At 52.3% G+C, this 26808-nt stretch overlaps 15 protein-coding genes across 15 annotated transcripts; 9 read left to right on the top strand and 6 right to left on the bottom strand.

Annotated features, from left to right (window-relative positions):
* The first annotated feature begins 246 nt into the window (after window positions 1–246).
* On the top strand, window positions 247–1841 carry ASPSYDRAFT_51076 (uncharacterized protein). Its single transcript, XM_040848220.1, has 5 exons — window positions 247–280; window positions 329–377; window positions 423–554; window positions 602–907; window positions 963–1841. The coding sequence occupies exons 2-5, from the start codon at window positions 359–361 to the stop codon at window positions 1694–1696; spliced, it is 1191 nt and encodes a 396-aa protein (XP_040697407.1). The 5' UTR covers window positions 247–280; window positions 329–358; the 3' UTR covers window positions 1697–1841.
* ASPSYDRAFT_36532 (cytochrome P450) lies at window positions 1832–3488 on the bottom strand (the record flags this gene model as incomplete). Its single annotated transcript, XM_040845440.1, has 3 exons — window positions 1832–2018; window positions 2065–3371; window positions 3417–3488. 3 exons carry the CDS (start codon window positions 3486–3488, stop codon window positions 1832–1834), a joined length of 1566 nt encoding a protein of 521 aa, XP_040697406.1.
* Window positions 3489–3681: 193 nt separating this feature from the next.
* ASPSYDRAFT_51074 (agmatine deiminase family protein) lies at window positions 3682–5116 on the bottom strand. The gene has a single exon (XM_040848219.1). The coding sequence runs from the start codon at window positions 4868–4870 to the stop codon at window positions 3818–3820; it is 1053 nt and encodes a 350-aa protein (XP_040697405.1). The 5' UTR covers window positions 4871–5116; the 3' UTR covers window positions 3682–3817.
* A 302-nt stretch (window positions 5117–5418) lies between these two features.
* ASPSYDRAFT_62178 (uncharacterized protein) lies at window positions 5419–6882 on the bottom strand (the record flags this gene model as incomplete). The annotated part of the gene is made up of 8 exons (XM_040850082.1): window positions 5419–5732; window positions 5797–5901; window positions 5955–6009; window positions 6060–6445; window positions 6504–6530; window positions 6577–6613; window positions 6663–6682; window positions 6729–6882. 8 exons carry the CDS (start codon window positions 6880–6882, stop codon window positions 5419–5421), a joined length of 1098 nt encoding a protein of 365 aa, XP_040697404.1.
* Window positions 6883–7907: 1025 nt separating this feature from the next.
* On the top strand, window positions 7908–9406 carry ASPSYDRAFT_73049 (SDR family oxidoreductase; the record flags this gene model as incomplete). The annotated part of the gene is made up of 4 exons (XM_040850687.1): window positions 7908–8300; window positions 8329–8504; window positions 8561–8750; window positions 8811–9406. The coding sequence occupies exons 1-4, from the start codon at window positions 8018–8020 to the stop codon at window positions 9404–9406; spliced, it is 1245 nt and encodes a 414-aa protein (XP_040697403.1). The 5' UTR covers window positions 7908–8017.
* A 227-nt stretch (window positions 9407–9633) lies between these two features.
* Window positions 9634–11165, bottom strand: ASPSYDRAFT_162196 (uncharacterized protein; the record flags this gene model as incomplete). Its single annotated transcript, XM_040843069.1, has 3 exons — window positions 9634–10730; window positions 10786–11093; window positions 11137–11165. 3 exons carry the CDS (start codon window positions 11163–11165, stop codon window positions 9634–9636), a joined length of 1434 nt encoding a protein of 477 aa, XP_040697402.1.
* Window positions 11166–11920: 755 nt separating this feature from the next.
* Window positions 11921–14673, top strand: ASPSYDRAFT_187833 (Zn(II)2Cys6 transcription factor; the record flags this gene model as incomplete). The annotated part of the gene is made up of 5 exons (XM_040843598.1): window positions 11921–12069; window positions 12119–12578; window positions 12625–13247; window positions 13298–13486; window positions 13545–14673. 5 exons carry the CDS (start codon window positions 11921–11923, stop codon window positions 14452–14454), a joined length of 2331 nt encoding a protein of 776 aa, XP_040697401.1. The 3' UTR covers window positions 14455–14673.
* A 307-nt stretch (window positions 14674–14980) lies between these two features.
* On the top strand, window positions 14981–15868 carry ASPSYDRAFT_36525 (uncharacterized protein; the record flags this gene model as incomplete). The annotated part of the gene is made up of 4 exons (XM_040845439.1): window positions 14981–15178; window positions 15233–15307; window positions 15524–15643; window positions 15701–15868. The coding sequence occupies 4 exons, from the start codon at window positions 14981–14983 to the stop codon at window positions 15866–15868; spliced, it is 561 nt and encodes a 186-aa protein (XP_040697400.1).
* A 188-nt stretch (window positions 15869–16056) lies between these two features.
* On the bottom strand, window positions 16057–17093 carry ASPSYDRAFT_62166 (uncharacterized protein; the record flags this gene model as incomplete). Its single annotated transcript, XM_040850081.1, has 3 exons — window positions 16057–16883; window positions 16935–16990; window positions 17044–17093. 3 exons carry the CDS (start codon window positions 17091–17093, stop codon window positions 16057–16059), a joined length of 933 nt encoding a protein of 310 aa, XP_040697399.1.
* A 423-nt stretch (window positions 17094–17516) lies between these two features.
* Window positions 17517–19925, top strand: ASPSYDRAFT_137062 (fungal specific transcription factor domain-containing protein; the record flags this gene model as incomplete). Its single annotated transcript, XM_040840780.1, has 4 exons — window positions 17517–17770; window positions 17827–18173; window positions 18303–18713; window positions 18766–19925. The coding sequence occupies 4 exons, from the start codon at window positions 17517–17519 to the stop codon at window positions 19848–19850; spliced, it is 2097 nt and encodes a 698-aa protein (XP_040697398.1). The 3' UTR covers window positions 19851–19925.
* Window positions 19926–20132: 207 nt separating this feature from the next.
* Window positions 20133–20960, top strand: ASPSYDRAFT_36522 (RraA family protein; the record flags this gene model as incomplete). The annotated part of the gene is made up of 4 exons (XM_040845438.1): window positions 20133–20189; window positions 20240–20410; window positions 20460–20630; window positions 20679–20960. The coding sequence occupies 4 exons, from the start codon at window positions 20133–20135 to the stop codon at window positions 20958–20960; spliced, it is 681 nt and encodes a 226-aa protein (XP_040697397.1).
* Window positions 20961–21195: 235 nt separating this feature from the next.
* Window positions 21196–22887, bottom strand: ASPSYDRAFT_162792 (uncharacterized protein; the record flags this gene model as incomplete). The annotated part of the gene is made up of 4 exons (XM_040843106.1): window positions 21196–21453; window positions 21508–22292; window positions 22340–22613; window positions 22672–22887. 4 exons carry the CDS (start codon window positions 22885–22887, stop codon window positions 21196–21198), a joined length of 1533 nt encoding a protein of 510 aa, XP_040697396.1.
* Window positions 22888–23220: 333 nt separating this feature from the next.
* On the top strand, window positions 23221–23797 carry ASPSYDRAFT_1164319 (Dabb family protein; the record flags this gene model as incomplete). The annotated part of the gene is made up of 3 exons (XM_040840145.1): window positions 23221–23356; window positions 23411–23639; window positions 23686–23797. Exons 1-3 carry the CDS (start codon window positions 23338–23340, stop codon window positions 23795–23797), a joined length of 360 nt encoding a protein of 119 aa, XP_040697395.1. The 5' UTR covers window positions 23221–23337.
* A 17-nt stretch (window positions 23798–23814) lies between these two features.
* On the top strand, window positions 23815–25375 carry ASPSYDRAFT_62162 (Ldh family oxidoreductase; the record flags this gene model as incomplete). Its single annotated transcript, XM_040850080.1, has 3 exons — window positions 23815–23829; window positions 24256–24384; window positions 24440–25375. 3 exons carry the CDS (start codon window positions 23815–23817, stop codon window positions 25373–25375), a joined length of 1080 nt encoding a protein of 359 aa, XP_040697394.1.
* Window positions 25376–25726: 351 nt separating this feature from the next.
* ASPSYDRAFT_187826 (class II fructose-bisphosphate aldolase) lies at window positions 25727–26791 on the top strand (the record flags this gene model as incomplete). The annotated part of the gene is made up of 3 exons (XM_040843597.1): window positions 25727–25824; window positions 25873–26382; window positions 26435–26791. 3 exons carry the CDS (start codon window positions 25727–25729, stop codon window positions 26703–26705), a joined length of 879 nt encoding a protein of 292 aa, XP_040697393.1. The 3' UTR covers window positions 26706–26791.
* Between the last annotated feature and the right edge of the window lie 17 nt (window positions 26792–26808).

Genomic DNA, 26808 nt, shown 5'->3' with positions numbered 1-26808 from the left:
TATATATAGAGTACATCATCGACTACGATCACAGTAATCTCAATTCATAACCTCACACTCAATGGCGGCTATACTTCTGCAGCACGGAACTGTTCTGGCCCATAACGACGGCTATATTGTGGTGTTGAGAGACCACGATGTACTCATTCAAGGAAACAAAATCACCGAAATCGGCCAGAATCTCAGCTCTCCTGGTAGCGAGGGAACTGTAATACCCTGCAGGGACAGGATCATCTGTCCTGGATTCATCGATACACATCACCACTTGTGGCAGACCCAGGTATCATTCTATGGCTGACCAAACCAACTCGTTCGCTGACCAATCCAGCTCAAAGGCAGGCTGGGTGACTTGGGCTTCATGGACTACATGGTTGCAGGTACATTGCCCAATCCCCATTCATAAGCTTGCTTACATTGGTGAGGCAATATACAATCATTCAACTACACGCCAGAGGATATCTTCTGGGGCCAGCTCGGGGGCTGCTTGGAGAGCGTCAACAGCGGCGTCACCACCGTAGTTGACCATGCCCACATGAGCTACTCCCCTGAACATGGTGCGCTTCCTGTATCCATCCAAAGAGCGCAATCTCACCTCGTTTAGTAACTGAAGCGATTCGCGCCTCGGCTTCGTCCGGTCTACGTTCAGTATTCTGCTACACCCCAATCTGGCGTATCAAAAGTTGGACTTCTACCGTCGAGTACGATGATAATCTCCTCCCACAATGGTGGTATGCCACCCTGGAGACTCTTGCAAGTTCTGCTCCATTTGGCTCTGGGCGAGTTCAATTGGGACTGGCTTTTGATCACTTCAAGCTGCCCAAGGAAACTGTCAAACACCTTTGGGACAAATGCCGCTCCCTTGGCCTCAAGCTCTTTACAACGCACTTTGTGGCAAATTATATGACAAGTGAGTGGTGACCAAGCGTTCTAACTCGCTACTGAATGAACTTACGCATAGACAGACTCGGTACACCTGCTTTCCGAATACGGCCTCCTTGACAAGGATGTTCTTTTCTCGCATGCTAACGGAATCGCCAAATCAGATGCCCAAACTCTTGTCCAGCACGGGGCGTACTTTTCTACCACTCCCGAGACAGAACTTCAAATGGGCCTGGGTGATATTGTGGCCTTTCGCCCAGACGTCAAGTCCAATGCCTCGATAGGCATTGACTGCCATGCAAACAACTCGGGCGACATCCTGACGCAGCTTCGCCTTAGCATGCAGCATGCTCGTGGAGTTGAGAATAGAGAAGCCATGGAAGCAGGAGAATACCCATCTGTGCAGATAAAGCTGGAAGAAGTATTCAATCTCGGTACGATACAGGGCGCCAAAGCCGTGAATATGGAAGACCAAATTGGGAGTATCGAGGTGGGCAAGCTGGCTGATCTGGTCATCTTCGACGCCACCTCTCCTAATATGGCCTGCGCTGCCGAGGAGAATCCGCTTGCTGCCGTCATGCTTCATGCAAATGCTGGAGATATTGAAACGGTTATAATAGATGGGATTGTGCGGAAGCAGAAGAATCGCTTGGTCGATGTACAGATCCTGGATGGCCCAAATGGGCAGATAACAGAGTCCCTCTCGTGGACTGAGGTGATGAAGAATCTTCTTACGAGTCGCCAGAAAGTACTGGACAGAGGGCAGAAACAGGATTTCCAAGCGGGGATGCAGTTTCTATACAAGACGTTTGGGTAGGGTTGTGGCTCTGGCTTATCAACATATCCGTATCTGCTAATATTTCTATGAACTTATGTTACTATATTTTCCGGGTTTGCTTCAAAATATGAAATGGTTCTTGTATATGGCCCAAGACAGACAAAACTAATTTATTCATTTAGGGAGTTCCCGCGGCGTCAATCTGACCGTGAGAGGCGCCTTGATCCAGTTGGTAAAGACCCGCATGTTCTCATGGTCGTTTCTAGGATCCCATTGGGTCCACGTTTCATCCCCAGTCATGGAAATATCATTATGCCATAGCAGCTTTGCCGTGATGAGCCGCTGCTCCATGTATGACAGGCTGGCAATCGTCAGTACAGTGCGGTGTGAGTGGCGCCATGACTTACTTGCGGCCGATACAGCCCCTGGGCCCCAATGAAAACGGATTGCTTGCCCTGAGTTTGTCACTTGTATTCTCCTTGTCCATCCACCGTTCCGGCCTGAACTTGTAAGGGTCGCGGAAGTTGTCCTCTGCGTGAGTTGCCGCCCACATACACGTTGACACTGTTGTTCCTGCTGGAAGCATATGGCCATCGACTGTATCCCCACCATGGGGTACGGCCCTGGTAAACCCAATGGGTGCACTGGGGAATAGCCGGAGGCCTTCTTCAAGGACGGCTGTTAACCATGGAAGCTTCGCCAACTCCTCATATGTGATGTCCTCATCCCGCTGGAATGCTCCCCGTATCTCGTCCGTGAGTCTGTCGAGAACTTCCCTGTTCTCAGGCTGCAAGAGCTGGTTGAACAGTCCCGTCATGAAGCTCCCTGTAGTCTCGGATCCAGCGATTATAAAAAGAGCCCCATTCACTATAATCTCTTCCTGGTTCAGGTTCTCTTTATCTTGCTGCGTCATCAGATAATGTAGGAAGTCTCGGTGCTGGTTATTGCCACCCTGAGCCATTCGTTTCAGTATCTTCTCTCGCGAGTAACTCAGATGCTTGATCCTCTGCTCGCGAAGTTCCTTCGGCGCAAATATCTTCAGCATCAGTGTTTGCAGGATACCGCCAGTCGTTGCCAGTCGTCTTGTTGCCTGCTCGATGGCACCGGCCTTTATCGACTCGGAGATCAAGGGCACCCAGAATCGAAGGTCACTACTGGTCAGACATCCAAACGGCTCACCGAGAGAAAGATGCCCAATGATGTCAAATGTAGTGTATGAGAACCAGTCGGCGATGTTACAGACCCTGCCGGAGCGGGCGAATTCGTTCATCTTGTCGCGGAAGATGTCGGTATACACCTTGATCAAACCTTCCTGCTCCAGAAGGGCCTTGGTGCTAAAGGCATGGGAGAGAGACCGGCGCTGGCGGGCGTGGTCAACATCATCCGCCATTGTGATAGTCACCGCGCCCGGAACAGCTTGGATAGATCCAACGTGGATTGGGTCCTTGTGGAAATTACGGTGACCTGGACGACTGCCGTAGATGTCCCTCCACGAGTCTGCGGAGTTAAATGACAGCTCTGTTGGCGTAAGGCGGACCACTGGGCCGTATACATCGTGCAGTTTCTTGACGTAGAATGGAAGGCGACCACGGACCAGATGATAGCTGAGAGGGATGGGAGAGATGCGATTGAGGAACGGTCCAGGGTATTGCGCCAGCGGGTGAAGGAAAAGTCGGTAGATGATGTTGGCGACGAGATACACCGATACCTGGCACTGTCAGTGGTAGGGCTATACAAGGTTGGGCATCAAATATCGTACCACGGCAGCAGCAACGTAAGCAAGGGCAGTAAACCCTGCGGACTGACTGAAAGAACTGTCCAACGCAGCCATGTCTAAGAAGTTGCTAGTTTGTGTTTAGTTCATCAGGAGAGGCTTGAGGCGATACTAATACGCAGTCCGGGAAAGCTTCTCCGTGTCCAGCGAGTCCGGAAAAGCTGATCCAGCCCCGCAGTCTACAACCATTGCAAATGGATTATTTGTGTCTTGTTATTGGATTCTTGTTATTCAATAACTGACTAATGTGGTTGAAATATTGCGTGTCATGTAATGTCCAAGATAATGGTTGAAAGGCCGCATCACTTCGAAGTCTATAGACAAATAGAATAAAGAGAATGTTCTATTCTCCCCCTGTTCTCCTCGAATATAATTACTAGACACTTCTATTCTTCTGATTCCGGTATCTGCTGGGTCATGCAGTGGATGCCCCCGCCGTTGACTGCGATCTCGTTCAGATAGACCTGCACTATTTCCCGCTCAGGAAAGACGCTCTGGAGGATCTCTTTAGCCACAGTGTCCGATCTGGGACTTCCAAATCGCGGCGCAATGACTGCGCCATTGACAAGCAGGTAGTTGATGTAGCTGACGACCATGTCTGGCTCCGACCCCTCGATGTCGCTGGCATCCGCATCAGGCAGTTCCACAACCTCCAAGGCTCGCCCCTTGGCGTCAGTAGCCCGGGCTAGGATGTTTCTGGTGTCGTTGTAGACCTTTGTCCACACCGGGTCTCCCGGACTCGGACGGCTCAGGACGACTTTGCCAGGGCTGGTGAAGCGGGCGAGGGCATCGATGTGAGCGTCAGTCACGTCCTTGTTCTTGACACCTGGAACCCAAATCACCTTTGTGACGCCCAGGATCCGGTGCAGCTCGCGCTCGATCGTCTCTCGAGGCACGTCCTTGTTGCGGTTTGGGTTCAAGATACAGCTCTCTGTTGCTAACATAGTTCCTTCACCGTCGACATCCAGAGCTCCGCCTTCCAAAACAATTGTGGACTGCAGTCGGGGGATATACCAATCCTTAAGAAGGCCACGAGCAAGATCAGCATTGCTGGAGGACGGATATCGTCCTCCCCAACCATTAAAGTTGAAGTCCGCCCCGTATAGGGCAGAATGGGATCCCTTCCTAACCACAAATGTCGGTGCGATATCTCGCATCCAGGGCTCCAAATCATCTGCTGCAGTAGGCTTGATGTCGACGCCGTACTGGCCACAGCTTGCTAACTGACGTTCGGCGTCGGACACCTGGTCAGAGCTGACTATCAAAGTCACCGGCTCAAAGCCAGAGATGGCCTTTGCTATGCCGACCAGCTCGGCCTTCATGCGCTGGAGGCTTCCGGGATCGCGGTAGTTCGAGTTGTTGTTCCCCGGCCAGGCCATGAGTGTTTCCTGGTGGGGTTCCCCTTCATCAGGCATGTAAAAGCGACTGTTTGAAGCCATGGTGGAGGTGACTGCAAGACACATCTGCAGAGGCAAGAAACGCATTGTCGAGCGGAGCGGCCTATATGAGGCGAATTTGCGAAGAAAGATAATATTGAAGGAGTCTGGAAATCTGAAGGTTGGAGATTCTACAGAACGACATTTCCTCGGCCAGCAGGGCCCTTTTATGCCCGGATTCCAGCATTGCCACGACGGACTTCGCCGGTAGATCCTGATTTCGTGGTGGTCAGCCAGGGCCAGTTGCAAAAATTATAATATAGACCCCCACGGCGGCGAGCGAGTAGAAATATTTATATATTATATACACTTCCGCCAAGAAACTGTGCCAATGATCCTTTCCATTATCAGAATTGAGCCACTCTTGCGACCTCCAGGCGTCAGCATTTCTTTGCAGCAGGCACCACCGTTCCAAGGCAATGCAACGATCTTCTGTTACGATATACTACAGCCGTCTGAAGGTAATTCACCAATCAAAATGAGAGTAGTAATGAAGCTCAGTTAACGTTATACGACAAGGCTAGTTATCCGTCAATGCTTGTGAAAGCTCCTTATTTCCCAAATCTGAAATGGTCCTGGTGCGTCTGCGTCGAATCGGCATCATTCACCTCCATATGAATGTCCGTTTTCATCATGATTCCCTCTGACCTGCCCTGCCCGGCTATAATGTTGTCCTGGCTCCCATTCAAGTCAATCGTGTCTGATAGCCGGCGGCGGTTGGTGGGCCGCGAGCTCAGTCGATACGTCCCACCAGGGCCAGAGGGATGGCCATGACTGTGGCCTGTGCGGCCACTGGAGCCTAGGAGTGCCGGTGCATATGTCTTCACAAGCACTGACAGCGCGGGAGCAGATCCACAGAAGACCGCTGAGAAGGCAGTCAGTTCGCCGGGCCCAGCAGTATGCCTGTTACAGGGAGGGATAGCGCATACCAACGTATATCTCGATACTACACCAGTTGAGCGAGTCTGCGAGACTGTAGTATTGGTCTGGATTGTGGGCCAACTTCTTCACAAAGTCGTATCGCACGCAGCCAGCTGGGAGTATGAGTGATTAGCTGCATCCTGGACAGTAGACAGCAGACGCGTACCTGCAATAGACAGAATGCCGAGGCCAAATACTCCAAACAGAGCTCCTTTACGTCTCTGGACATTGTTAATATGGTCCTTTCATTCAGTTGGGGAAATGTACACACATTGGAAATGCGCACACCCCAGAGCATCGGGATCGGGGCGAGGTAGATGCAGATGTCGGTGATGATATTAAGAATACCATTTGCCTCGTAAAAGACCTGCTGCGAGTCGGGATCCATGCAGTGACCCTCGGCCTCTCCGGTCAGATCCCAGAACTTGGCTGGAGGGTAGCAGGAGAATGCTAGGATGAAGACGCTGGCAATCGTCAACCCAACAACGACGAACTGGAGCGCGTACACGATCCATTTCATATACCGACGGTGGTCCAGACGGAGGTAGAAGATGAGTAGCGAGACCTTGACAAAGCCGAGAGAGAGCACGTAGATGATGCGGGTCGAGTAGATGCTCTTCAGCATGGGCACCATTGTTTCCTTGGGGATATCATCGACTTGGGCGCCGCCCAGTTAGCAGATGGCACGGGCTTCAAATCTTTCACGCCTACTTACCGTGTCTTCCGACTCCATAGTAGGCAGCTATCACTGTCAGCTTCTACAATTTTGCATACCGGACGAGCCTTACCGGTCATGGACGCTGCAGTTAGCCCAAATGCCAGTATCTAAGACACACTTAGTGGACAGCGCTGAAGCCGTGCAAGCTCTACTCACCGAGCCAAGAACCATCAGGACTTAGAAGTTAGTAAACATTTCCTCATTGCAAAATCTGGCACTTACCATCATCAGTCCCCAGGGCGTGCAGCATCACCACGCGCACATACACTCGAGCCGCAATGACTGCCGAGATGAAGGCAACAAAAGCACCCCCAACGCCAAAGACAGACGCTTGGCGTGAGCCTGGCACCAGTTCGCGCGTAGTGAGAGTACCCATCGTTCGTGTACCCGAAGCCTCGATGTTGCATCTGCTGTGCATCTGCAGTCAGACTGTCCACACTTAAATCCATTGACAGGGGCCACAGACAGGGGAACCGCCAGAGCTGGATATTCCAAGTAAGGCCCTCGTAGACGATCGTTACTACGCATAGCTGGCCCACTGGCAGGGATCGGGGATCGACCACGGTGCTTGAGCTCAGGCTTGCTGATACTAAACTGGCCTGGAACAGGCAAGGCGTCACAGAATCCTTCGAAGCGGGACAGCAACAGACTGTCCCATTGGCATCAGAGATTTCGTTTCCACTAGTGAGCTCGATCCCAATTTCGTGTTTACGATGGCCCTCGAGGCGACCGATCCGATGGCGCACACGCCCGGCCCCAGGATCGGTGGGAACTGGGAACAGGATTTGGAGGCTGAGAATGAGATCACAGACGGGAGCGCGATGGGCCCGGCAGCAACAGACGACAGACACCATCCTCAATGCAGAAGCCAGCCGAGACCGTTGTCTCAGACTGCGGCCGTTGAGGTTTCGGTCATTCGCAACTTGATGGAGACTTGGAGAGACGGAACAAAGTCCCTGCTGCTGTCGCCCGGAGCCCCGGGTGGCGTTCCCCGGCCAGCCATCGGCTTCATATGTGTCTGAGTGTCTGACTCGTGCTTGAGGAAACCCACAGGGCCCACAGCGTTGGACATGACTGATGTTGGCTCAAGGCGGATTCAGAATGGCCCAGCAGTGCACTAACGATACCCACTGGGGCCGCGCTAGGGCTGTGCCACGATGCCGGCGGTGCTTGGCTTCCAAGCTGTCGGTTCGGAACGTGTAATCAATGCCTTTCTGGGTAAGAGAACTCGTTAGCCGAGCACGGGGACAGTTTGCAGAACAGGAATCGTTGGCTTAGCAGACCGTAGACCGTCAGCCATCCGAGCCGCGTATAACGATCGTCCATGGACGGCGGCCCGTGAAAAGAGCAGGCCATCGCCCCATCGCATCGAGTTTTATCCACTCTGGCAGGACCCGAGACAACTGGTGAAAGGAGCTATCGCATATAAGTACGTGCGGGCCACGGTCGGGCCCGTGTCTGAGAGCCTCTAACTGTCCTCGTGTGTGCGTAGAGTCAACCAGCCTTTCAAGATGATCGAATCCCAGAATAACGTGGCCCTCGTCTTTGGCGCCAGTGGCATCTCCGGATGGGCTGTGACCAAGAACCTCCTCTCGTATCCCTCTGCAACGACCTTCTCGAGGGTCATTGCATTGACCCATCGCCCACGAACCGTCGAGGAGAGCGGCCTGCCCCTGGACCCTCGCCTCGAGCTGTACTCTGGCGTTGACCTGCGTGCAAACCTGGAAGATGTCAAGCAGCAGCTGCAGAGCAAGATTCCGAACCTGGATCAAGTAACCCACGTGTATTACCTTGGTGCGAAGTCCTCCTGGACGTATTGCAGTCGCGACAGTTGCTAACCAGGACGTGGTTGCAATAGCGTACACCAACGCCACAGCGTACTCGGAGAATGTCATGGACATCAAGAACCTCAACGTGGGCATGACGCATAACGCCGTCCATGCAGTCGACCAGCTGTGTGCCAGCATGAAATTCTTTCTTCTGCAGACGGGGACCAACGTGAGCGCCGTTCAGTAGTCTTCGTGTAGACGCGACAACTAACGAGTAATCACTAGAACTACGGTGTGGCCGTCTTCCGATACATGGACAAGATCGAGATCAACCCTCCTCTCAGAGAAGACCAGCCCAGGATCCCCTCTCCTTGGGGCGATGAGATCTTCTACTATGACCAGGTCGACCTGATCAAGAAGGCGGCACAGGGCAAACAGTGGCGGTGGTGCGAAGTCCGTCCAGACCAGATTGTCGGTAGGTTCTACTATGTCTCAGGGAGAGGATTATACTAACTGCAGCGTCATCCTTATACAGGACACGTCCCCGCCGTCACGAGCATGACCTATGTTGAGCCCATTGCTCTATACCTTTCCCTGTACCGATATATCAACGGACCGGGGGCGAAGGTGAAGTTCCCCGGCACGAACAAGAACTTTGTCTACACCTTCACCGAGTCTTCCCAGGACATCATCACTCGGTCGGAAATCTACCTGTCAGTGGTGAAGCCTGAAGAGGCCAACGGGGAGGGCTTCAACATTGCTGATACCGATACTCCGGGCCCGTGGTCCGTCAGATGGCCGATTCTGGCCCAGTACTTTGGGCTGGAGGGTACAGGGCCCGAGGAGGACGCATGGGGGGACCTGGACAAGTGGTGGGCGGAGCACCAGAGCGAGTATCACAAGATGTGCGAGGAATATGGCCTCAGACATCGGAACGTCGACGAGGCTGCCTGGGTGTTTGTCAAGGCCGGATTCACGCTGCTGGACAGAAACCGCGAAATGAGCCTCGACAAGATCCGCGGATTGGGCTTCACCGAGGAACTCTCCATCGGTCAGGGCCATTACCTCGCATTCGACCGGATGGCAGCAGAGAAGATCATCCCGGCCAGCAAGAGTTTGACCAAGCAGTAGCCTAGACTAAAGTGTGAACCCTTGTGCTGTTATGGCCAATATGCTGGTAGGGGATGAACATATAGTATATCCATCAGATGAGTTATGCATTAGATAAGTTAATTGATACTAGATACAATATGCAGCAATAAGAACCATGGTCGAGCTAAAGGCCATGCTCCAAAACTGTGATCCGGCCTCAAAACGCACACTTCGAAGAGCAGTAAAGGTGCTGGGAATGAGTGCACTCAATACAGCCACGGCACGATTTTCCAGCGGACAATCCGCTTGTACTCGGTCCAGTCGCTGCCATACTTCTTCGCGCACATGGCATCGTCTCGGCCTTCGCGATGGATCAATAATATGGCAAAGTAGAGAACATAGAAGTAGGTAAAGACCATGCCCCAACCAGCCGCGGGGCCTTGAACTACCAGCCGGCCATCCAGCATCGGAATGGCATCGCCTACTGTGCTGCCCGCCGGGAGAACAAGGTACCCAGCGAGTGCCGTTGGCAGACTGAACGGGAAAGATTGCAGCCAGTCGCCAAAATAGTTGATGTGTCGAGAGATCCCCCACCATCCAGCTGTCAGGAGTCGTGTGCCCCGCTTAGTCTGGATGTAAGACAGTTTAGCCACTGCAGGGTTATTGGGCTCGGTTCGGAATGCGTGTTTCTGATTATTGGCAGACCTGAAAATATATATCCCAAGAATAAAAACGGCGCACATGGCCGCGATGTGTATCCAGCCCAGGTGAACGGGGTATGTCGACAAGTAGCGACACTGCGTGGAGTACAGGAAGGGAACCCAGGCGAGGTCGCCAAAGGTGAGCATGAAGCCCATGCCATCGGTGGTGATGTCCATCATGGTCAGGATGCTGGATTCGCCGTACTGGCTGCTGAAGACGTAGTACGCTTGGACAACCGTCGTGAATACAATGCTGTCGGAGATGTAGCCGTAGTTGCGGTATTGCTTGGCGATGAAGGCCAAATCTAACAAGGCCCACAATGTCAGGCCGGGGCACATTTCGCACCAGGTCTTGATGTCAATTTCACCGAAGAAGGGCAGAGTAACGCGGGGATTTAGCTCGCGACCAATGTAGAAATCGTAGATCACATTCCCGGTAGTGCCTCCAGCGGCCAACTCGCGAAGATCACGGTTGGGGTATTTGGTGTCCACGCTAAAACTGTGAAGATACAGAAACACAGATAGAGCGTATGAGATCAGGATGTTGGCGGTCAAAAGCTGCACATAGTTGTCGGCGATATAAGTCCAGACCGCGAAGTGAGCACCATGCAGGTACGTTCCAACGGCGCAGATGGTGAGTGTGACCACACTGACAGCGAATGCTGGGAAACCACGTTAGACGATATTCGGAGGATTTGATAGAGTCGGTATACTTACAATTGAAGCGATATGACAGCGGGCGGCCATGGTGGACCAGTTTAGTGCCGTGAACCTGGCTGGCAGGCAAGAGTCTCCAGAGAAGCAGGCTGTAACCATAGTAGCCGACAGTGACGAAGAGGACTTTCCATGTGATGAAACTGCTGATGCTGAGATTTGCAAGACCCGTATCTGCTTTCACGTTCTCCCAAGTCAGGGCACGATCTGGGAGCAGAGCTGGAATGGGGCAGCCAGCGACATCGTTACAGCCAAACGCGAAGGAATAGAGCAGCAACGGGAGGCCGAAAACAATTCCGGCGGCACCAAGACTACGAACGTTAGAAATGACCAATATCAGGAGGGGATTCTTACGGTCCGCCAAACTCGTATTCGACTGCCATATTAACTGTGTGTGTTTTGTGTTGTGTGGGTGAATGTTGATCGAGAAAATCAGCGATGCATGCAAACAGGACAAACTAGACAGCAAACAGCACAAACAGAGCAAACCCTGCAAAGACGATGCCTTCCCAAAGCGGACTCAGTCGACACAGGACCGCACAGCAGCAACTGGTGTCATGGTGTCATGGTGTCATTGAAAGTAATGGATGTCTCATGATAAGTTCAAGTCGGTAGAGTCCTCGCCTCTCTAAACTTCAGTTGTGCGGGCAAATGGTGCAATATTGTGCACTTTGGGTGTAAGATATATATACTACACCCTATTCAGTACAAGTTACCAAATGGACAATACTGACTGGACTTGACAAATTAACAATCAAGCGTACAGCACCAACCTGTTTATGCCCCGCTGCATTTTACCTTTCGCAAAAATGAGCCATCCTCCGGCGCTCTGATGATGGTGTCTGCAATCAAGCTTACTCGTAGCAGCAGATCAGCGCAACTGCAGATCCATTCCGGGGCAGGCAACTCGTGGCAAGAACTCGCAACCAAGTCAGTACCAAGTTACAACCTTATAACTTTATTTCACGACTGACCGAGGTACCGGGTAAGAAAGTGTAGTCCCCACTGCAAAGCCCCTGCAAATCCCCCGCGAGTGTTCACTCTTTGGATGCGGGGAGCCGGCGCAATAAAGCCAGGGGTCGCGTCCTGCTGTTCTTCTGTTAGAAGATGCAAGCATAAAACACCCTGGCAACAGCCCATGGCGACCTACACAAGAAGAGCCTCCAAGGCCTGTGCCTGGTGCCATGCCCATAAGGTGCGCTGCGACGCCACCACCCTAGGCCGCCCCTGCACGCGCTGTCGCCAGGATGACCGCAATTGCGTGATGCCAAAGAAAATACAGACAAAGTGAGGGCGTGGAAGAGTGGAGCTTGTGCCAGAACTAATGGCTAGACAGCCCGACTCGCCGACGCACCCTTCCTGAGCCAGATTTGGACTCTATGTCTGTCCCCGAGTGCCTCGACCGTGCCCCGGCGCCCACTTCAAGCCACCAGAACCACGTTCTATTCGCCACATATCCATTCCTCGAGTTGGACGGCTTTTCGTCGATGACCCAGGAGGATGTCGCGTTTTTGAACTCCAAGGGCTGTCTACAAGTCCCTGCTCCAGTCTATCTGGACGAGTTTGTACGACAATACTTCCTGCACATCCAGCCCTGCACGCCTATAATTGATGAATCGGTATTCTGGGAACTCTATCGCAGTGAATATCTTGGTACTTCTGCGCCTAAAGTGTCGCTTCTCCTCTTCCAGACAATACTGTTTGCAAGCTCTCCCTACATTTCGGTTGAGACGGCGCAGCTCTGTGGATTCGACGATAAAAGGAATGCTTGGAATGATCTCTATCAACGAGCAAAGGTGTTTATACCATATCCAATTTCAAGGCTCTTGCTAACAAGTCTAGTTTCTCTATCATTTTCAGAGCGGCGAGGGAGCGCTCGTCCGGGCGCAGGCTGCACTGCTGTTGACCTTCCATACCTCCGCCAGCCAACCCCGGGCTGCCAGTCTCTGGCTCACTCACGCAGTTCACGCGGCCTCCGAAGCGAGTCTTGATAGGGAGCTGGATGAAGATGACGACGAGACAGGCGAGGCAACCCGCAGTCGGCTGTGGTGGTCAATCCTCATCCGGGACAGAAGTCTTTCCCTGGGCCTTCGTCGCCAGCCTCAAGTCTCGTCCCTTGAATTAAGGATGTTGAAAGATCTGCCTAGGGAGGAGTGGTTTGAAGACGAGGTTAGTGGTTCTCGCGTCTACGACCCAGGCACCAAGCGAATGCTCTTCATTGTCTTCCGAAGCCAGTGCCAGCTGGCGCTTCTGCTCACAGAGATGGTCTCGATCGTCTTCGGCACCCACGGCCTTTCGTTGCCTTTTCTATCTCAAGAGGGCCTTCAGAATACACTAGGCATTCTGAGTAGGATCCGGACGTCGTTGCAACTGTGGAAGCAGGAGTCGCCGCTGTCGCATACTCGACACTCTACTGCCCACAGCGCTGTCATCAAGTTCACCCAGTTGACAATGGTGTACTATCAGTAAGCCTCCTCTATCAGAACATCTATGCGTATTTTAACACCAGTTATAGAACATCCCGGATGGAGCTTGCTCATTATGGAGCCTTGTTAATCGAGCGGCACCGGGAATACGTCGGCGGTGATTATACAACGCACCTTCTGTCCACCGGAAATATGCTTCACGATGCGACAACTCGCCTGGTTTCGCTCCTCGAATACTTTAGTAATAAGAGCAAGGTCCAAATCCTGCCTTTGACAATGTATGTTCTGCGTTCTCTCGTTCTCTTCGTGTCGAGTTAGTGCTGATTATGACTGCAGAGTCGGGTTTATGTCGATGCCACTCATTCTCAGCGCAATCAACTTCAACCTGTCGTCGACAGATAAAGAGCAGAGATCTCGCCGTCTGCCTCTGGAGTGTCTTTGGCAGCTGATGTCGCAGTCACGCCGAGTGTACGATGTGACAGATTTCATCAGCACACAAACTGACGATATTCTGCATCTGGCATATCTGACATCCCAAGAAGTCTTCCTTGACAACAGCCCTGGGACGCCTGCAAGTGCGAGTGACCTCCGAATCCAAGCCCCAGCCAGCTGCGCAAGCAATGGCATGCAACTGAGAAAGGGCCGAGCCAAGAACTGGCACGACGCCTTCCTGCGACATACGCGAGCATACCTCTTGCTAGCTACCACCGTCGATTATTCCATGTCTGTTGGCCGACTACCATCCAATAATGCTTTGCCTGAGTTGGTGTGCATCATCCCTCCACTGGGAAAAATTAGGCTGCCCTGGTTGACAGCACCGCGTATTAAGGCAAGGCCCAGACATACTCCTGCTTCAAAAGAGGAAGGAATCGAGGAATTACCAAGTCCTGATACCGTAGCTGTCTCCAGTACTATTATACCAAGTGCTGGAACTGGGAGCAACCCAACCACATCCATTACGCATTTGGGCCCTGGCGACGGCCAGGATGGCAGCGCCCGTTCAAGCTATGAGTACGATCAGAGCTCACACTCGCAGGTGAATCTGGACTATTTGGATCTGAATGACCCAGTGAATCTATCCCTCATAGTAGACAAAGGCTCACAGTTGAGTTTGACTGCGGCGATGGAACATCCTTCATCGACATCACATCTGTGGCATACGACGGATATGAATGCTTCCTGTGACACCTATCTGCACGGCCTAGAGGAGGGCAGTCCGGGAACTACGGCGCTTTTGTGTTCATGATAGAGTGGCTGTAAATGAAGTTGCTGTACATTGTGCATTAAGTGGAGTTTGCAGATACAACTGTTCTTTGCAAACCAATTATCGCATGAGGAGTCTCTAGTACCATGTACTAAGCATCTATACTAGACTGCGGTGGACTGGGAGAATTCTGGTCCCTAGATCGTCCCTCACCCCGAGAAGGGGACCAGGATCGGCGCCATAAACTTCACTAGACTGCGTGGCCGAGCCAAATTCAAGAACTCCAAGGTCCTTCCTTAGGCTTAACACCAATCAGACTACAGGAGTTTATAGCGTACATAATTGCTTAGCCTTTAACCCCCGCACGGCGTGCACTCGGTGCCTCGATCTCCTCGGCTCTCTCGGGTCTCAAGATGTTTATGCCAGCCCTACCCCAGACCTCGTGCACCGGCACTGTCCGGTGGATTTTGGGGATTGCGGACCTGGGGGTGAAGAGCAATGATAAATGTAGAGTGTAGGGGCAGCTTGCATTGCAGGAACCTGTCCGCTGGACAACCCTGCCGCCACAATGGAGTGGATTGTACGCACCATCAGCGAGCTGCCTGCCACCAACCCGGTCACCTCTGCATTTTCCAAGATGCTCTCGAACGGCGTCTCCCTTGATGATATCAAGAAATATCCCCCCGCGCCAACGCGCCACCGCGCTGGCATACGTCGTTCTGTGCTCTTCTCTGCGCTTCGAACGCATGCGGCGAAAGAAGAAGAAGTTGAACAACCCTGACCGCAAGACCCTGGCCAAATGACAAATGCCGGGGCCCAGAGTATCATCGAAGAGCTGTACCAATACGTGTTCCCCATGGCGTTCTTGAAGTCGCTGCAATTCGCTCTCTTCAAGGTAGGCCCCCATGCCACACTAGCAGGTTCAAAGCTAACCAGACAGACCTACGCCGCCCAGCAATCTCCAGTCTGCTCGTAGATACTCGCAGGTTCAGAACCCCGACCCGTGCGAGCAAATACGAAGACACCAATGTCCTGATTGGCGAGTTCCTATTCCACGACCCTCGCAAAAGCAGAACAATAGAAGCGAATCGCCGATGAACTATTTGTACAGCTCATATATCAAGGCCGGTTAGGTCACCAACAAGGAACTGCTATACACTCTCAATGTCTTTATCACCGAGCCATCACTTGGATCAACAAGTTCGAGTGGCGGACGCTCACTGACTACGAGGTATGCACTCTGGGCACATACTGGAAGAGAATCGGTGATGCGATGGGTATTGAATAGAAGGGCTACCTCAAGAACGAAGAGTGGGAAGATGGCCTGGAGTGCCACGAGGACATCAAGGACTGGGCAAAGCACTACGAAGCCAAGGAGATGGTCCCAGCTGCGACTAATAAGCAGACAGCCGACGAGCTGGTACCCTTGCTTCTTACTACATTCCGCGGCCTCTAACGTCATTTGCGCATGAGGCAGTCGGCGTTTTAATGGGAGAGCGTTTGCGGTGGGCGATGATGTACGTGTCCATTCCCAGGTTGCTATACCACTGTATGGTACTTTATGTTTCATGACGGGTAGGGTTGGTATATCACGATGACTATATACAATCCAAGTCCTACAACAAGACCAGCAGACTTATTATATTAAGATTTGACGTCAGTCCACCCCCATAGTCGACGTGGATTGTCCACGAATAGTCGCTGAACCTGTGCCTGACTCCCTGCCCACTGCAGTGTCTGGTTCAGGATAGCTTCATCGTCGATATCACGATAGTCCTGAGGGACCAACGGGCCACCAGGCCCATTTCCCTCCTTACTCGCGGTATGAGGCCAGTCGCTACCAAACACCACCATCTCGGGCCCATTGAGCATAAGAGTCTCCGCAACAACACGCAAGTCGCTGTATAGCGGCTCCTGCTTTGAGTTCTGGTACGGCGCTGAAATCTTCACAAACAGATGGCGATTCCGGACAAGATCGATAACCTCGCGGAAACCAGGAATAGTAAAGGGGTCAATCGTATTCCTGGGGTCATTGGTTCGCGATCCCACCGTTGCATGGCCGTAATGGTCGGCCACAACTCGTACGCCGAGGGTCGGAATTACAGGCTCCAGGGTCCTATAGGCGCTGATTGGGAGCCACAGCTCCAGGACCCAGTCCTGGACACGCGCAATACTGGCAGCCTTGACGACGTCCGCAGTGATCTGGGCGTCTGTCCCAGAGCTTCCGTAGTTAACTCGAATACCGCGCACGCCAGCGTCGTGGAATGTCTGGAGGGTCTTGTTGTCCACCTGCTCATCTAAATCGAGCACACATACTCCGACATAACTTCCGTTGAAGGAGCGGAGGGCATCGAGAAGTATAGTGTTGTTTGTCCCGTACACACTAGGGAGCACGACAGCAGCATGGTCGATACCATGGGAGGCTTCAAACTTGGCGGCGTGTTGGCGAGTTGCTGGCTTGGGGGTGTAATCTGAGAGAAGGTTAAAGATGTTGCTTCCAAGCAGAATGAGCCATATCACACCTCTATCCGGATCTAGTGGGTATCGCTCTGGTTCGATGATGTGTATATGCGAGTCCCTACCGACAGTTGTAGTCAGATATCGCTCTTAGGTATGAGGATAGGAGCATACCATGCGTGTTCGGGGACCCTCAGCCCCGTACCGCCAGGGGCAATTGCCATCAGGAGAAGTAACTTTATAGAGTTAGATGTCTTCGACAGTGTTTTGATATAGCAAACACACCAACCAAGTACTGGAGAGTCCGATCATTGCTGTGGAGTGCTGTCACGGGCAGACCCGTCAACCGTCCCCTTCCATTCCTCCATTTTATAGACAGGCCCCCGAATTGTTTACTTTATTCGGAAAGATCCGATACCCCAGACAAACCCCGCAGAACCGCTGTCACATCCTGTTTCCACATATAGGGCGTTGCGTGGATTTGCCCCTGTAGTGTGGAACGGTTCGGCTATTAACCGACCGCCGCTGCTCCCCTTTCTCTCCCCACTTTCTCCTCATTATTCTTGTTTCTTGCAAAAGTGCCAGTTCTCGGACGCTGAGAGTATTCAGCCTTGTTTCCGAAATTATTGACTCCGTCGAGAGCACCAATGCAGGCTCCAGGGCGCACTCCGTATCGGGCGGATCCGATGCGGGCTGCGGCCTCCGCAACAACTCCGTCGCTCATCCAAATACAAAGCCAAAGCCCTGCAACCCGCAGTCCACTTCGGCGGAGACCCCTGGCGTGCGTCCGCTGCCGCCGGCGAAAGGTCCGATGCGATGGAGCAGTGCCGGCCTGCTCCAACTGTGCCAAAGCGGGCGAGGAGTGCTTTGAAGGGCGGGCGGCATCCGCGGTGTCCAGGAGGTTCGTGATCTTGCAACGACATGAGACTACATTCTAATCAGCTGGCTTGAATTCAGCCGGCTTCACTATCTCGAGAAACGGGTGCGTGAGCTTGAGGGGCCCGGAGACAGTACCCTCATGCCGCAGTCCCCCGAGCTCTCGGAGAACAACCGAAGCGTCTTCCCTGCTGATGGCCAGGCAATTCACCCTTCAGCAGGGGTTTCTGTTGCGGAGCAAGGCTCTCTCGGTCATGGACACACTCAGACGCCCGTTGCAGAGTCCCCAGCGAACTCCCTCTCGAGTCAGATCACCCGTCACCAACCCTTGGCCCACGAAGTCGGCCTGCTATCACTTTCAAACACCACAGATCCAAAATACCTGGGACCCTCGTCTGGGGTCACCTTTGCACGGCTGATATACGAGAGTGCTCCACAATCCCAGGNTTTACCGTTGTCTTTTCTCCGAGAGCAGGAGCAGCAGCAACATACCGTAAACCAAAAGCAGGCTGCACCGGCTGCAGACATCACCCCAATTAACCTTCCTCCTCTCGCAGATTGCCAGCAGTATGCTGATGCCTTCTTCGATGCTACACCTTTCTTCCCGTTCATCTCGCAGGACGCCTTTTACCAGCTGCTCGACCAAGCCCAACACTTCAACGACACAACAAAATGGAACAGCATTCTTCCAATCAAGCTTGCGTCTGCGCAGCTTCTTTTAATTCTGTCCCTCGGAGCCCGCTTCCTGGAGACTAGACTGGGCGCTGATTACTCTTCGCGCGACTTGTTTCTGTCGGGGATGGAGCACTGCGCACATCTCAACCTTCCAGAAAGTGTAGAGGGCGTGCAGGTTCTCTTACTCATGGTACTGCACAGTTTCTACAATCCAGAAGGGCTGAATGCCTGGTATCTGCTGCATACCATCATCGCGAGCTGCTTGGACTTAGGACTTCAGCGCCGTGATAGCAGTAAGCCCTGTCTATCTTAATCACCCGGTCGTACGCTGATGACAACATGTAGATGGCCGTGAGAGGACGCAGCTCATACGCAGTGCCGTGTTTTGGTCAGCCTACTCGATGGATCGCACGCTCACAACTATTCTGGGTCGGCCATTGACACTGCGCGATGAAGCCATAGACCAGGAATTCCCCGGCCTCGAAGGCAGTGATGAAGTCGAGGAGACAGCTACACAGTGGCACCAATACAATACTCAGCCAAATCAAGAGGCCGCAGAGATAATAAGAGCCCCGTACATAGCCTGCGTCTACTCCCTTCGCTTCGACCGGATAGTTGCAGAGATAAAGCTCATGATCTACCGCGTATCTCGTTCACCCCGGCGATTTCCCTGGCCTACAAATCTGGACTCCTGGCAACAAGAGACAGAAACATCTTGCGTAAAACTCTTATCTGAGATCCGGAATTGCCAGCGTGGCCGTCCTCGACGCGAGACAAACTCGCTGTCAGGAACAACAGCGCAGCGACTCGAGCTCAAGTACCACCAATGCATAATGCTTCTCTACAGGCCAAGTCCTCAGCTCCCTCATCCCAAACCAAACGCTATCCAAGCGTGCTTTAACAGCGCAATGGCCATTATCCAAATCCATGGAGATCTGCACCGCTTCTCGAATATGGAATGTTCGTGGCTCTCAGCCCACTCCATCTTTGTCGCGGCTATCACCATGCTATACTGTATTTGGACCTACCCAGCTGTCCGTGGTGCAACGACTTTGTCTGAATGCCTATCTCGTGCAGAGAGGGCGCTCCAGCTTCTTACCTTTCTCAGCCAATGGTGGTCAGTGGCGCTCGAGCCATGTCAAAAACTTTCACATCTCATATCTCTAACCCGTGAACGATCTCATGCTGGATTAGAGAGCTTCCCTGACCTTGGAAACGGCGGTAGTATACAGCAAGCAGATTCAGGGATGGTTCATAATGTATCCCATGAGGACGGCAGGTCCTTATTGATTGATGAGCTTGGGATCCTGCGAGATCTATTTGACCTGGGCTGGTTGAATGAATGGGGACTCGATACTGCACCGCCAGCCTGGGATTCCGATCAGATCATGGCCGAATTTGAGCCGGGGGGACATAATACGATGGGTTGACTGGGATAATATTGTGTACATACCGAGTATATTCAAGGATTAACGCTATTTGGCTTCAATGGAAACTGCACCGGCCGCCAACAGTCACTCCGATTTCATCTAGTAACCTTTAATCCTTAATATTGATATCCGATACTTGTTATTCATCTGGACCGAGGCTCAATCTATCGGCGTTTTACCGAATCTCGTCGGAGCAGCCGAAAATCGGAGGCTTCTGGTGTTTAAAGCCGTCTATCCCACAAGGATTAATTACCAAATCAGCGAATACCAAGAAAGTGAACAATGCCTGGGAATACTGACGACATTATCAACCGCTTGAAGCAATGGGGAGCCTGCGACGTAACTCCTCGAATCCCGCCGGTGCTTAATACAGACGCTGATAACCCCAGGTGGCCGACGGACTCTCCAAGCTAAAGTATCCCAACGGAGGATTCCTAGAGGGTCTTACTTTGTATTCGCCTGAATTTCAAGCCGGGGAAACCAAAATTGTTGGTCAGGCTTTTACTGTCAAGTTCGTGCCGAAGACAGATGAGGCTGCCCCGAAGCTGAGTGGGAATTACGTGCGTACATCCACCTTCCTGACTATAAACCTTTTTGCTAATGATACAGATTGACATGATACCACGCGATGCCGTGATATTTATTTCCCAGCCACTGCCTCAGGTCAACGCCGTCTACGGTGGTCTTATGACGCTCCGTGCGCAGGCCCTGGGTGCCGCAGGAGTAGTGATAGATGGTCGAGTCCGAGATCTGGGCGAACATCGGACATTGAAGTTCCCTGTATGCTTCCCCTATCTAACTGGCGTTATATTTACTGACAGTTGCCAGCTTTTTGCCAAATCCGTTGGAACAACTGCCGGCGGGGAGGTCTGTCGTCCATCGGAAGTGAATGTTCCTGTAAAGCTGCACTCGCAGAACCAAGCGGCATGGATTGAGCCCGGTGACTATATCATAGGCGATTTGAACGGTGTGGTACGTTTGCCGCAGGAATTGGCGGAGCAGGTGCTCGACGCTATTCCTGCTATTGCAGAGGCAGATGCAAAGTGCGCAGAAGGGATTAAGGCTGGGAGGAGTGTCCAGGAAGTATTTAAGGAGTTCCGCGGGAGGTAGATTACTTGGTGAGATCTAGTGAAGAGTTCATTATTATTTATACTGGTGTACTGTTTGTATTTACTTGTAAGGTCGTGTCGCGTAGTATTCGCGGTAACTGAGGTTGTCGTAGGCTCTGTATGATGGCTGTCAGAAAAATGTACCCACTGAAACAATCTGAGGTTAAATGAATAGATAATTCCGTTGGTTGAAAGATGGAATAAAACTGCAATGCATATTCAAGGTAACTATACCACTACGCAATATACCGGAATCCCTCTCTGCGAGCAACTCGCTCTTCCTCCGAAACGCCTGCAATCTCCCTCTGACTCTGGCCCCTCATCTCTTCCGTCACAGAAGACTCTCCCCGCTCGAGACGCTTGTTGGCGCGAAGAAGGATGGCGCGCATAAACAGCGACAGCACGATGACGCCGAGCGAGAACGCCGAGTTTGCGGACATCGCAATCACATAGCGTGGGGCTGAATAGTCGGGGTAGAAGTAGGACGAGAAGATCTGTACGGCGAATGTAAGTATACTTCGGTGTTTTGCGTATCAATCAGTGGTTACCTGAGAAATGTTGCCAAAAGCGTTGACAAAAGCCACCGCAGAGGCACGCTTGATCCGGGGCCTCAGCATCGTCTTTTGCGTCCAGGCCAGGACCACAGCATTTGATCCATGGCCTCCAGCTACCATGAGGACCATGGCAAAGTAGCGGGCACCGACATTGAGGGTGGCCGCGGCAACAACAAAGCCAATGATGGCAACAACCATAGGCCAGATGGCATGGAACGACGAGTTCTGGAACTTATCGGCAGACCAGTTGTTCGCGATCGAGATGGCCAGGCCCAGCATGTACGGGGGCACAGTGAGCAGGAGGGTGTTGACGGTGCTGAAGCCCAGGGTCTTGACAACAGCAGGGAAGAAGTTGGACGTGGCGCTTGCAACTTGGATGCAGAGAAAGATCAGTGCAAAGACATACAGACGCCAGTCCTTGAATGCCATCTTGAAGCCATAGCTCCACCGTTCGTCGTCCTCGTCCACCTGTCCAGCATCGGATATCAACCGCCACTCGGCCACTGCACGCTCTTCGGGGCTCAGCCAGGGAGTGTTCGATGGGTAGTTTGGCAGAATGAAGAATGCGAGCAACGCAAGGAAAACGGTCGCAGACCCTTCAATGATGAAGATCCATCGCCACGACTCCAGACCCCGTGCGCCGTCGAGACCACCGGTGATACCGGCCCCTATGAGTCCGGAGAATGCACTTCCAAGCTGGGAGCCCGAGAAGAGAAAGGCACTTCGCACGCCCATCTCGGACCGCTTGTACCAGGATGAGATGAGGAACAGTGCTCCAGCTATCAAAGGAGTTAGCAGAGTCGAGCAGGAGCAGACAAAGTCTCACGGTAAAATGCAGCCTCCACGAAACCGAGGAAGAAGCGGAGAGCATAGAGACCCCCTGCATTGTGGGTCGCTCCGACAAGAGCGGAGAGGGTTCCCCAGATAGCCATCACACCAGGGATGTAGACAGACGGTCGCAGATGCGCAAGGAAGATGTTGGACGGTAACTGCATGAGCACATATCCGGCGAAGAGGATAGCCACGGCCGTGGCGTACTGTGTGCTGTTCATATGCAGAGACTCCTGGATGCCGGCAACCTTTGCCGCTGATATATTGTTCTGAAAGACGTACATCTATTAGCACCTAGGCGCCGTGGACAGCATAGAAGAGACTCACCCGGTCCAAATAGTTCATCACAAAGATGACCCAGACGCAGACCAGCAGACGTATATCGAGCTTACGCTTCAGTCTTTTCTCTGCGGCAGCGAATTCCTCTGGGCTCATTATCTGAGCTGGAGCCAGTCTATTGGTCTCCAATTCTTTTTTTCCTGGGTCCTCCACGTCGGCATACTCTACCGAGGGCTTCGCAACGCTCTCTGTCTTGCTCTCCATGGTGTCGTGATATCGCCAGAAATGGCGGGTATATACAGAATATGGAGAATGGGGATATTAAGAAACCTACCAAAGAGATTTTCATACTGGAACAGGGCCTGTTTAAATATTCTACTTCTCGCAGACCTGCGAAACCCCATGGGGCTGGGGATCTACCCGCATCAGCAATACGTCTCAACGGGGTCTTGGAGTGAACTGACTCGTGTAGAAACGACGGTCGCCATTAGCAGAATAGGAACCAGCGCCGGACTCGGAGCCGAAAGCGAACGGCAAAAGACCGAAGGCCTTGGAGATTCCGATGTTGAGCATGAGTGCCCTAACACGACTGGGGCGGCCCATTCAAAGTGCAATTGGCTTCGCTGATTATCTCTTGCGCCATTCGACGATCATTAAAGCGAAAAGAAAATCCATCTCTACAGCATATTCCAAGCACCGGTTTCTACCGCCAAAATGACGATTGTACACATGGGTATGTTCAGGTTGTTTTAGCCAGTTGTATGCTAATACCATTCTCCATGCATAGTAATGTTCAAGTTTCGCCCTGAGGTGACGAGCGAGCACAAAGAGACCTTCGTACAGGAGCTCAAGAAACTTAAAGAGCTGGACTGCGTCAAGGGACACCGTCTGGTGGTAGGAGGCCCGTCCATCACAGACCCGATAGAAAGAAGCAAGGGATTCGAATTCGCCCTGCTCAGCTTTCACGAATCGCTACAGGACCTCGAGAAGTACCAGGCTAGCAAGGAACATCACTGGTATGTTTCAAAAGCCCGGCGATCAAAGCATTACTGATAAATGTAGGGTCACAAGCACCTACATGTTCCCGTATAAAGAAGATCTTGTCCGGTTTGACTTTGAGGTCTCTGCTGAAGATGAGCATATGTTTACGCCATTTCAGTCCAGCAAGTTCTAATTGCACTGCGTGGAAACATGGAGGATCCGGTCGTTTACATTAGAATAGAGACCAGTATAGAGTCACCGACAGTCCGTCTAAGGCCAGTCTTGGTAGACAATGGGATAGCAGAATTAACCAGCCATGAAAATATCTCCAATCAGTCTGTATCTAATTAACTTGTTAATCTGCCGTAAATGTAATCTATAGTCCACCTCGGAGCAGACATAGGCCGTCGGAGCTAACCGAAAGACGGAGAACAACCGCTCGGCATATCGGTTACACTCCGTCAGTCTCATTGCGTCAGGACCCAGTATATCTGCCTATTATCGGAGTTTAACCTGCTATTTATTCTTAGCAACGGTCCCAATCACAGTAGCAGAACGAACCGAAGGGATCGTACAAATAAAATGGCTTCAGTAAGTCTTATCTGCGATTATCATATTCATGCATGTCAGGAGACTAACGGGCATTGTTAGACAAGATACTATGCAAACCCGGCCGAGGCCGAACAGTTCGCGACCTCGCTCCTTATCAAGGCGGGACTGACGAGTGAAGACGCGCGGTCAATGGCCGAATGCCTGGTGTTGGCGGACATTCGCGGCGTGGTAAGCCTTCCTGGTCTATTGTGAAGGTTTGCATCAGCTAATGATGTGCGATTAGGACACGCATGGTCTTGCTCGTCTCCCTCAATACCTAGACCGCGTGAGCAATGGCAGGGTGAAAGCCCAACCAGACATCAAGATCACCGAAAAAACACCGGTGGTTGCCCATCTCGACGGCGACAACGGGTTCGGCTTTGTCGTTGCCACGCGCGGCATGGCAGAAGCAATCAAGCGAGCTGAGATCTATGGCATTGGAATGGTCACCGTGAATCACTCCAACCACTTTGGAATGGCCGCGACATACGTCCTCCAGGCGTTGCAGGCAAACATGATCTCTCTTGTGTTTACCAACTCCGCGAAACAAATGCCGCCATTTGGAGGGAAGGAGACTCTGCTGGGAATTTCGCCGTTCGCGGCCGGTGCCCCGTCAAATTCCGAGGTCCCGTATATTCTGGATATGGCGCCCTCTGTTGTTGCCAAAGGAAAGATCCGTCGTGCTGCGCGTCGGGGCGAGACTATCCCGCTTGGCTGGGCCTTGGATGCAGACGGAAACCCAACCACCGACGCAGATGTCGCGCTGAATGGCAGTATGGCCCCCATCGGTGGGCCTAAGGGATCTGGAATCGCAATCCTCATGGACATCATGTCTGGCGTTCTCACTGGGGCGGAGTTTGGTGGACAAGTAGGTGATCAGTATAAGGATACAAAGCCCCAGAATGTCGGACATTGCTTTATTGCGCTGAAGCCGGACGTCTTCTTCAGCACGGATGATTTCAAGGCCCGCATGGATACACTCGTCCAAAGGGTGCACGGGGTGACTCCTGCGCCTGGGTTCTCAGAGGTGCTTTTCCCGGGCGAGCCAGAGCATCGTCTGGGCGCGCAGCGACGCAAGGAGGGCATTCCGTACGCCGACGCCGAGAAGAAAATGTTTGCCGAGTGTGCTCAGCAATACGGCGTCCGTGAACTGGCTCTGGCGGAGAGCCCTGTTGGTTGAGTTGAGAAGGTACTGTACATTTACCAATAGACAACTATTTAACGGCCAAATCGGATACAGTAAAAGTTGGTGTATAGACCAGTCGATACTTCAAACAGTTAACCCCCGGATTGAGACTACTGAAACAGTCTAATTCCTATTTACTCCTCAATGCCAGTAGCAGCCGATTCCAACCCTGTTGCCAACCAGAAACTCATTCGGACCGCAACCGAAAGCATCGGATCTAACCGATGGCCGATCACCGGAGGACGCCCTATCCACATTCAGATGGAGCTCAGGCCGAGGAGCAACAGAGTAAATTAAAAGTCTCAGTATACCTGTAATCATGAGGGCCTACTGCAGTCCTTAAAGATGCAAGCCCCGAAAACCCCCTACCCCGAGTCCAACCTCACCTGGCAAATACTGAATCATGCGAACGAAAATGGATACGCAGTTGGAGCCTATAACTGGTATTGCAAACCCGCTTTGCTTCCTGGGACGAGCTAACTCGCTGTAAGCTACAACACCGACGGCGTCATGGCAGTAATTCGGGCGGCGGAATCCCAGCGCTCGGCCGCTATCATCCAGCTATTCCCCTGGACAATGCATTTCCAGGGGCCAGAGTTCATTCGTTACGTGGTGAGAGCTGCCCATGCAGCTAGTGTGCCCATAGCTGTGCATCTAGACCACTGTATCAAGCCAGATGATGTCGACCTCGCGTTAACACTGCCCTTTGACTCCATTATGGTCGACGCCTCAACGGGGGACGAGGAATCCAATGCTCGGTTCTGTAAGAGCATTGTCGACCGAGCTCGCTCATTGAATATGACCATCGAGGCAGAGATGGGCCGCATTGAAGGTGGCGAGGACGGTTTGCCCACTGTCGACATGGAAGGCGTAATGACGAAGCCCGAAGATGCAGTGGCTTTCGTCCGCGAGACAGGAGTGCACTTCCTGGCTCCTTCGTTTGGGAATATACACGGAGGATATCCGACTTGTGGTGCCGAGAAGGCTTGGGACCTTCACCGGTATGCCACCACTGTTATCGACTTGGCAATATTACCACTGATCTTCCTCCAGTCTTGCTGCTATCGGGAGCTTGGTGTCCTCTCATACACCGTTAGCCCTTCACGGCACTCATCCTGTTTCAGATGAATTGTTTCGTCGAGCCATCTCCTGTGGCGTTCGGAAAATCAACCTGAACCGCACCGTGAGAGACGAGTATACCCGTTTCGTCGCCAATAGCGCCAGCACTCTAGAATTGACCTCGCTGCAGGTGGAGGGGGTGAAGGTATACTGCCACTCAATTGAGCGCATGATAGGCGTTCTAGGCTCTGCTGGGCGATACTGATAATTTACAATCCAAGTTATGTTTATGAGGTCTGGATGACTGTATACTATAATTAGCGATAGTAAAACGTTCAAGTTCGGCGTGAGGTATAGATGGAATGCAA

Source organism: Aspergillus sydowii, assembly GCF_001890705.1.
Source record: "Aspergillus sydowii CBS 593.65 unplaced genomic scaffold ASPSYscaffold_16, whole genome shotgun sequence".
Taxonomy (NCBI): domain Eukaryota; kingdom Fungi; phylum Ascomycota; class Eurotiomycetes; order Eurotiales; family Aspergillaceae; genus Aspergillus; species Aspergillus sydowii.
This window is presented reverse-complemented; position numbering and strand designations above follow the sequence as displayed.